Below are 9677 nucleotides of genomic sequence, written 5' to 3' on the forward strand. Positions count from 1 at the left end.
TTACATACATTGAACAGGGAAAAACAAAATTACTTGGAGTGCAAATGAAAAGCTAGATGCATAATAACATTTCTGATTCACAAGTGGATTTTTAGAATGAAATGGGGAAAATAATAAGTGATTCTAAAATTAAGTTATTCTAGCAAAGGGAGTAACATAATGTTGCGAGTATAACCATTAGGTGCACTTCACGCAAAGTTTAGCACTTTGATTTGATTTTTAAAGATGGAAAATTGAGCATGCATTTAACTCTCACTGAAATAAACGGAATATAAAAGTGCTTAATGCTTCACTCAATTATTCTAATACTTACTAAAATTTATTTTAACACAAACATCTGTCTTTAATATAATGCACATTTTGTATAAGAATTCCATATGGTCTGAAATTATCTTCAAATACAGGTCTATTGTAACCTACAGAAAATATGCTTCCCTGCAATAGTGCTATCATGCTACCTGGCACTTTATTTTTTTAAAAGTTGCCTTACGTTGCAACCTGTTGTGGCCTCAAGGCCCCAAGGGGGGGCTGGTTTGTAGAAGTGGCAATTACTAGAGGAGCAAATGGAATTATGGTAAGCTATGGTGGATCACAAAAGGCAAGGCAGTATCTTTTGCCAGGACCCTGGACAGATCACAAAGGCAAACATTAGTTGGAACTCACCCAAAGAGAGCTATTGTTTCTGCAGCCTGCTGTGACCTTTTCAAGATGCCATGATTTTCACCTGCTGTTAACCTCACCCATTCAGAAAAAACTGTGTTTCCTAAAGGCCAATTGCCTGAACCTGCAACCACTGGAAACTATGGTGAGGTCTCCATGTGTGGGTCTTCTGTTTCCTGCTTGGCAGGGGGTTGGACTCGATGGCCCTTGTGGTCTCTTCCAACTCTATGATTCTATGATTCTAGGTGTCAGGTAAAGTCAAGCCCTCAGGTTTGGAAGGTTCTGGAGTGTGGGCTGAAGGATCCCTGGGCAATACCTCTTCCCCTTCTGAGATGGAGATGGGGAGATTGAGGCTAGAGACATGACACAGCCTGACACAAAAATCTGTGGGACTCGTGTGCACATGTGTAGAACTATGTACTAAATATAAATAGGTCTGAATAATTTACCGTACTTGAATAATGCTTTCAAAGAAATAGTGGCTTGAACCCTGTGTGTAGCTTTCCACTCATATGCCGTAATCTCCCATCCACAGAAGTGAGGAAAGGCAGTTCCCTCCTGCAGCTCCATTTGATGACTCTGCAACAATGTGAGAGGTGATGGAGGATGCTGTAGGGGGAAGGAGGAATTGGTGATAATTGCTTCCCCTTCCCTTCTGTCAGAGACAACCTCTGGACCACCAGCCATTCCATGAATGAAATGAATATGAAATGAAAATGTTGCAATATGAATCAAACAGGGTGAGTGCAAAAAGGATGGTTTGAAACTGCATTATTTTTCATCATTTTAGCATCATAAAATCATACAATTGGAGAGTTGAGAGGGACCCTGAGAGTCACCTAGTCCAAACCACTGCAATGCAGAAATATGCAAGTGGCTCACATGGAGATCGAATCACAGCCTGGGCTAGGTTATCAGCACCGTGCTCTAACCAACTGAGCTATTCCCTCCTACAGTGATACCTCGGGTTATAGCCGCTTCCGGTTGCGTTTTTTCGGGTTGCAGACTGCCAAAACCAGGAAGTACCGGAATGGGTTACTTCCGGGTTTCGGCAGTTGCATATGCGCAGAAGTGCTAAATCACGCTTTGCGCATGTGCAGAAGTGCCAAATCGCAACCCGCCCATGCACAGACGTGGGTTGCAAACGCTGCAAGTTGCAAACGTGCATCGCACATGGATCACGTTCGCAACCCAAGTGTCCACTGTATTTTGTTATTTTTCTAGTTTTCTTTTTCTTTTTTTATAACATTTTATTGATTTTTCCAAAAATAACAAAAATAAAAAACAACCACAACAATGTAAAAACAAAACAAAACAAATTGACTTCCCTCCAATTCCTTGGTTCTATTATTTATCAAGATACTGCAGGTCCATTGTTAAATTTTTAAATGTTATTTTCTAGTTTTCAGCTCTTAATATAATGTTGCAAAGGGGAAAGAGACTACAGTGGTACCTCGGGTTAAGTATTTAATTCGTTCTGTAGGTCCACTCTTAACCTGAAACTGTTCTTAACCTGAAGACCACTTTAGCTAATGGGGCCTCCAGCTGCTACTGCGCCCCCACCGTGCGATTTCTGTTCTCATCCTGAAGCAAAGTTCTTAACCCGTGGTACTATTTCTGGGTTAGCAGAGTCTGTAACCTGAAGCATCTGTAACCTGAAGCGTATGTAACCCGAGGTACCACTGTACAGGGAATGAACATTCTCCCCTGTGCCATTTTAGAAGCTGGTAGGAAATCTGGTGAAGTCACTGTTGTCCTTGTTGTTCTTTTTTTAATGGCTGCAATTACTGAAAATGGCAGTAAACTGTGGTTGACAATGCAAGAGAAAACTAAATGGTAAACATTGTTGATTTTTGTGCCCACCATCTGACCTTTCTTTAATATTACAATGCAGGAAGTGATCTCTTTAAGAGTCAAGGACGAGATAACATCAGTATGGCGGAATAGTAATTACATCAAGCAATAGTTGGCCAATGAGGAAACATCACAGTTGATCCATTGGCTTAGATCTAGGTGGGAGATATGACTGAATTTCCTAGTATAAAAGAAAAACACAGGGTATATTCCGTCTCAGTGTCGAAAGACAAGCTGCCGCTAAGTTTCCTAACCCTATTTTTTTCAGACCCTTAATCAACTGTCCTCAGCTGGGAAAGAAGAAGGGTAATGTTATTTGTTAAAATGGTTTAGATATGTTTGTTAATATGAAATCTAATATAATCTCTTTTCTTTAAAGCAGACTCTTTGTAAAAAGACCAAGTACTGTGATTCTCTTCATAGACTGAGGCTGCAATCCTATATCCACTTACTTGGGGGTAAACTCCACAGAACTCAGTAGTGCTTACTTGTGAGTAACATGGATAAGGGTTGTTTTGCGAGATGCGTTGGGATCATTTGATGCGTTGGGATCATTTGATGAAGACACAAAAATGTGTCAGCCAAATGGTGATCAGCTCTTTGTGTGCAATGTATCTCAGTCTTTGAAATGGGAGCATGGTTTAGATAAAAACCTGAAGCTGAAAAGTCTTGCTTTAAAAAAAAACCCAAAGCACCAAATGTTGTGTTTGCTGTTGCAGGGGTATAACATGTTACTGTTTTGAGAGTGTTGTTGTTAGGGAGAACTCTCTCCAGGGATAGGCATAATGCAAGTGGAGCCACATGAAGCTTTTCATTTTGATTCTCTTGCGCAGCTTATGCCACATAAGCCTGAGTACATCAGTGGCCATGCAGTCTTCTCATGCTTTCTTTGTCTGGTGAATCCCCTGGTTTTCAGGAGCGGGGTTTCTGTTAGTTTTTTGGTGAGGGGCAAAAGGCTGCAATGGGAACTGAGTGAGAAAGCTCTGTTGTACCTGAAGTTCTTTTGATACAAGCCATAGTTCTCTGGATCAGGGAAAGAGATCAGAAAAAGCAACTTTGGATGGATAGTGGCTAATAAGTAACAATCCCCTTGGGCTACTTCGCACATTATATTTTACATCTAAACTTGTAAAGTGTGAATGCAACAAACTTACGCATCAAACAGGTTGGGCATTGGTTGCAACTATGTGACAGGGTAAAAACAACACCAGCTTGTGTTACTTACATATCGTGTTGGAAATGGCTCGACTAGTGAGTATTTAGCTAAGAGAGCAATACATATACTTTCTCAAAATTATCCCGTTTAGATCTCTGATACTGCTAATTTCTCATTTTTCACAATCTTAAATTGGATTCTCCATATTCCTGTAGCAATTTTTCTTTTAAAAAAATCCACATTAGAATTCTTAAGCACTTTAGTGTGACTTTTTCCTGATAAACAATTTTTATGTCATTTTGACTAATGCGCACATCTTTGCAAGCAATTTCTATTGGTATATGTATTTTTGTATATTATTTCCACTAATATATTTATTTTTATGCACCCTTCTACCTAAAATATGCATTTTTGGTAAACATTGGTTTGTTGGGAAAACTGCCTTGAAAATTTTAAGTACGTACGGATTTCAAAGGATGGCTATGTTTTAGTTCTCATATTGTTTCAAAAAGTGTGAATCTGGTAAATTCAGCTTTAAATGTAAACTTAATAAAATTGTCCTCCATCCCTATACTACATTTATAGAATTAAGGGAGAAAAATGGCTATTACCTTAATACATTTTTTTCCTGGATTATTTCTGCAAAGGCTTGCAGTGCAACCCTGCACAAGTCTAGTCAGAAAACCCATTGTGTTCAGTGCGTCTTACTCCATGTTAAGTGTTCTTAGGACTGCAGCCTAAGGAAGTCCTCTCCTTTTAAATGCCAATTTACTAGAAATTGCATTTTTTGTGTTGCATTGTTATTTCTGGAATGTAGTTTTTCTGTTATTTGTTTTCTGTTTAGAATAAATATGAATAAAAATACTCTCTTATAAGTTGCTTAGGGCCAGCTCCAGCATAGTGCTTTTACAGTTAGGAAGTGTGATTCTCATAAAGATGCATGGAAAAGTTTATGTCTGGTTGTCTCATGTACCTAGTGATAATTGTTGACACTTTTTTCTCTGAAGATCTGGCTCCCATACCTTTTTTGTGGCATGTGTGTGTGCTGAGCATTTTCCCATTCGGGCTTTTGTGGGTTTTTGGATCCTAGCTAAATATTTTGGTAGATTTTGCAGGGAGCATTCATGAGCAGGATGCTAGATTGTAGCTTGTTCCTGATCTACTGGAGAGTGATACCATATTTTTAGATATTTTACTCAGTCTAGAGGCTTACACCAAAGTATTCCCATGGACAGGGGAAAATGTTAAATTTAACTATTGCTTAGCATCACTTCATGTGTTTCTGAGATACTGGGCACGTGCCTATATGTTAAGTTTACGCAAGGTATTCCTCATAAGAAGTGAGAGGCATACGTATTCTCTGTGCTGCATCTGTCTGAGATAGCTGTTTGGCTCTTGGTCCACAACCATGATGTGTACAATATTTTTTTTAAAAAGCAACAACCACCACTTGTGGACATAGCTCTCATATGTCACTGGAAACCGCTCAGATAACTTATGCAACAACATCAGTCCTATAAAACATTTAGTCTATCTGAGCCAATAGGATGTTTTGGCTAACATGTAAGTCAAGCCATGTGGAATGCCTTAGTAAAACACCCTCTAGTTCAGGAGTGGCTAGCTCACAAAACAGCCACTTCTGAACTCATAGGTGTTCTACTTAGTTTCAGACGCAGTTGCTCTGTAACTCCCCGAACATTCAACAAGCTGACTGGGACCGATTTGAGCTGAGATCCAACAACATCTGAAAGGCATCTTATCCTTATTCTACAAAGACCCCAAACTTTTGACCCAAGTGACAGCATTGTTTATGCATCTGTACTCACTTAGCATGTATGTTAAAACTGCATGGTAAATTCAAGATGCTAACCACACTCTTATCCCATATTACATTCAGAGACCAGAATCCAAATAAGTCACTAGTCTCTTGAGGCTGCAGCACCACCAACAGTCCTACAGCTCTGCGCCTTCTCCATAGGTAGAATTTAAGAATACGATGAAACCTGTGTTCCTAAGCTACTTTCAACTGGAATCAACAGGATGTATTTCCAAATAAATATGCTTACGACTAGAAGGGAAATCCTTTGTTTTTCTCTCTTTTGCAGGAGGGCCATGGTGTTCTTTGGGAAGTATGCAGCTGTTGCTTTTGCCATATTGTCTGTGTCACTGAGTATTCTACATTCAGTGCCGGAGCGAGAGTTCATCGCTCCAGGTGAGATACATTAAATATTGGATTATTATTTTTTAAGCAGACAGTGATTTGGATAAATAAAACTTACCAGTTAAGCTCCCATCATCTGTGCACCATGAACAGAAATGACATTTCCTGGCATGGGAAATTGTGAAATAAGAAAGAAAAGAGAAGTGTAATGGAAGTGGTCCTCTTCGCCACACTTTAACAGAAGTTGCAAAATCTTTTCTCTCTCTCTTGTTAAAACTATTTAGCAGCTTGCTGGATTGCATCATTGCATTTAAAGCTTTACAAAGAGGAATACTTACATATACTTACCTATACAGTGGTACCTTGGGTTACAGACGCTTCAGGTTACAGACTCCGCTAACTCAGAAATAGTACCTCAGGTTAAGAACTTCACCTCAGGATGAGAACAGAAATCGTGCGGTGGCAGCAGTGGGAGGCTCCATTAGTGGAAGTGGCACCTCAGGTTAAGAACAGTTTCAGGTTAAGAACGGACCTCCAGAACCAATTAAGTTCTTAACCCGAGGTACCACTGTACTTACTCAGTATACTTACCTATACTGAGTAAATGTGCAAAAGATAGGGCTGTGTGCCACTTCTAGAATCTTCTGACTGAATAGCACTTTGTACATTACACCCCTGAAAGTAAATGTTAACCATTTCATACTGCAGATTATTGGATAGGTAGCACTTTTAATCTCATTCACAAGAAAGGCATTATATTTCTCCCCATAATCATAAGAAATCATTTTTTTAAAACTAATGAAAGCTTTCTGCTAGTACATGTGTATGCTTTCTTTTCTATATTTTTCTTTCTTTTTTTAAAAATAAATTTTATTAATATTTTCCACAAAAAATAACAATATGCATTGCAATTAATGCAAATTAATTTTTTTAAAAAGATGAAAAATGAATGGATATGGCATTAACTAATTTACTTTAACACTAACAGTGTTTTTTTGATTGGGGGCTTTCCACATAATATTTTTGATTGAGTTGTTTTTAAAGCAGTATTATCTGTCAGCATCTCCAAATGTGGGAAATGAAGAGCTGCAGCTGTTTAAGCTTCCCTAACATCAAAAGATGATTTGCTACGTTACTTGTTAATAATCTGATTAACAGATGACCTCTATTTTCTGCCATATTCACAAACATGCATTTAATTACCCGCTTGACTTGTGATTTTGAATACCTTAGTGTTTTTGGTGCCCTGTATGTGACAAATTCTTTCAACTGGCATTTCTTTTTCTGAAAATGTGCTGCGTGTTCAAGGAGTGAAATTGCATGTTCTGTCTTGAAAACCCCACTTCAGAGTACCTTGTTAGTAGCTCCCAGTGAATATTTCACAGTTTTTCCCTTAGCTACATTTTGGCCCATATAGTCATTTAAGCTAATGGCACCATACTGGATTATTTTTTTTAAGGAAAGAAGTGGGGAGGGGGTTTCCTTTGGATCTTGAGGAGGTGACCAGTTTAAGTAAGCCTTAGCTAATTCCAAAACATTTGATAGAAAGAGGGCCAAGATCAGATCAGAAAGTTTATCTTATTTCCTGTAGACTAGGGCCTGGAGGACTTGTTGGGATCCAGTTCCCATCAGCCCCATCCACCATGGCCGATGGTAAGAGATTATGGGAATTGTGGTCCAATCAATATCTGGAAGGCTCCCATGTATTGCTGTAGACCATTTTGTCTTCAAAGTTAGATGTGAATTTAGCCATTCATGAATTGATGGCGCACAATGAGAAGCCCATCCTACCAGTTCAGCTCAGGATTGGAATGCAGCCCAGCCCGTCGTATGTTGCAATGTGAAGTACAAGTAGAACCAAGAACAGCACTAATATCTAAATATATTCTTTTCTGTGTATCTGAAAGGCTGCCCTGAATGTAAACTGATCTTGAACGCACGCATGACGGAGCTGTTCAATGGGCGACCTATTTATCAGTGTGCAGGATGCTGTTTCTCAAGGGCTTATCCCACTCCCATGAGATCTAAGAAGACAATGCCGGTCCCAAAGAACATCACATCAGAAGCAACATGCTGTGTGGCAAGAGCCTTCAAACAGGTAATGAGGCTACTAAACACCTACCTATGCAATATGTGTTTGTTACCCTTCCACCCTGGAATAATATTGGAATCCTCAGGCATGCTTGAAGATGGTGCCTGAAAGCTGCAACTCCATTCTTCTAAGTCCACAGTCTGCTCTCTGACTTACTTAAGGTCTCTTATAAATCCAGATGGCTCCAACCCTTATATAGCAATATCAGATCTATTGGTATTGACTTTGAACTCTTGTATAATTCAAGTGAGCAATATATGTATCACAACATTCAAACCAGATTAAGGGTGGGTGAACAGGAAAATTCCTCACACTATCTTGTAGCTGGCTTTTGAATGTACCCTCAACCTCATTTCTGCAAAGGTTAAGTTAGTGATGTGTTGCAACTACATTACAACGTAGTTGCCCTGTAGATGAGCAGCTGATGTTCAAGAAATGCTAGTGAAAAATCTTTTTTGAGCATATGGAACTAATTGCATTTGGGGGCGGGGTGTTTCTTAGGATTCTATCTACTTATAACTGCCAATGAAAATGATAGCAGAGTGAGTCTAGATAACAATTCTCAGTGTTTCTTTATTTACATTTATTCATATATGTATATATATAGAGAAAGTATCAAAATGGTGTACAATTAAAACAGTACCATAAACTTCACTACAACAAATCGCAATATAGAAGAAGAAATTGCATAATAAACACATAGCTTTTATTTTAAGTGAGAAAATAAAGCTTTAAGGTGTTCTTTGCAAAAAGGGTCTGATTTTTGCAATGAATGAAAGTATAATTCTATTTTTTCTTTTATTTTCTTTTATCCAGGCTCCCATTCCAAATCATGAACACACAAAGATCGAGAATCACACCGATTGTCACTGCAGTACTTGCTACTATCATAAATCTTAAGACCTTCTTGAATGGACCGCCGATGACAACGAATGATTTTATTTTATTTGCATTATTTGCATTATTTGCATGTATAAGATCATAACTTTTCTGATTGAAAAAAAGGAAGCTTTGAGCTTACCTACTATGATATATTCCCTGCTGTTATGTTTTCTCTTTACTTCATCACACATTGAGTGAAAATGACAAATATGTTTCATTATTTCTCTTAGAAACCAAATATAGAATTTTGCATGACAACCAAAGTCTTGTTTATTTTGTACGTAAGGTGTGAATTGCTGTATAACTGTCTTCTCCGAGAAAAAGGATGCTATACTAATTTGAAATAAATTCTCACTCCATCTGTGGAGAAATATGTTGCATTCTTTTCTTTTAAAAATAAGCCAGTTAAATATATTACGACTTGTGGATTATCTTCTTCCCCTGTTGAAGAACTGAATAACATTGTTTCAGTGCTAGACATAGAAAAGAATGATTCTCACCACATGAAAATATGTCAATTGAAAAGAAGCTTCATAATAATTTTCAAGTTTCTCTTATAACCAATTATACTTTGAATTTGGGTATGGGTATTGCCATTTCAGAAACATTTTATATTTTCAACAGATGCTTGAACCTTACACCTGACAAAGTAGGTTGTTGTATATGAAAGTTCATGCTACAATAAGACTCTAGGGAAATCTCAAATGGACCAGAGTGCCAAAACCCATCCTCAGCAAATACCTGTGTTACATTCCCATATGCCAACACATCTGACTTAGGAAAACCATTGGCCTCAGCAGTTTTCAAATTGCCATGAGTGATGTAGGGGTTCCATGGGAAATTATAGGGAGCCTGAGGGTATGATAGCACTG

The 9677-nt window shown here is 38.3% G+C and overlaps 1 protein-coding gene across 2 annotated transcripts; it reads left to right on the forward strand.

Annotated features, from left to right (window-relative positions):
• Nucleotides 1–1192: 1192 nt before the first annotated feature.
• On the forward strand, nt 1193–9365 carry CGA (glycoprotein hormones, alpha polypeptide). Of its 2 annotated transcripts, XM_082216926.1 has the most exons (6): nt 1193–1400; nt 2783–2820; nt 3348–3410; nt 5776–5882; nt 7739–7929; nt 8740–9365. In XM_082216926.1, the coding sequence occupies exons 1-6, from the start codon at nt 1371–1373 to the stop codon at nt 8821–8823; spliced, it is 513 nt and encodes a 170-aa protein (XP_082073052.1). In that variant the 5' UTR covers nt 1193–1370; the 3' UTR covers nt 8824–9365. The 2 variants fall into 2 exon arrangements, with proteins under 2 accessions (XP_082073052.1, XP_082073053.1); XM_082216927.1 differs by lacking the exon at nt 3348–3410 and having other exon boundaries at nt 1205–1400.
• Nucleotides 9366–9677: the final 312 nt, after the last annotated feature.

This window comes from Podarcis vaucheri, assembly GCF_965113315.1.
Source record: "Podarcis vaucheri genome assembly, chromosome: 3".
Taxonomy (NCBI): Eukaryota; Metazoa; Chordata; class Lepidosauria; order Squamata; family Lacertidae; genus Podarcis; species Podarcis vaucheri.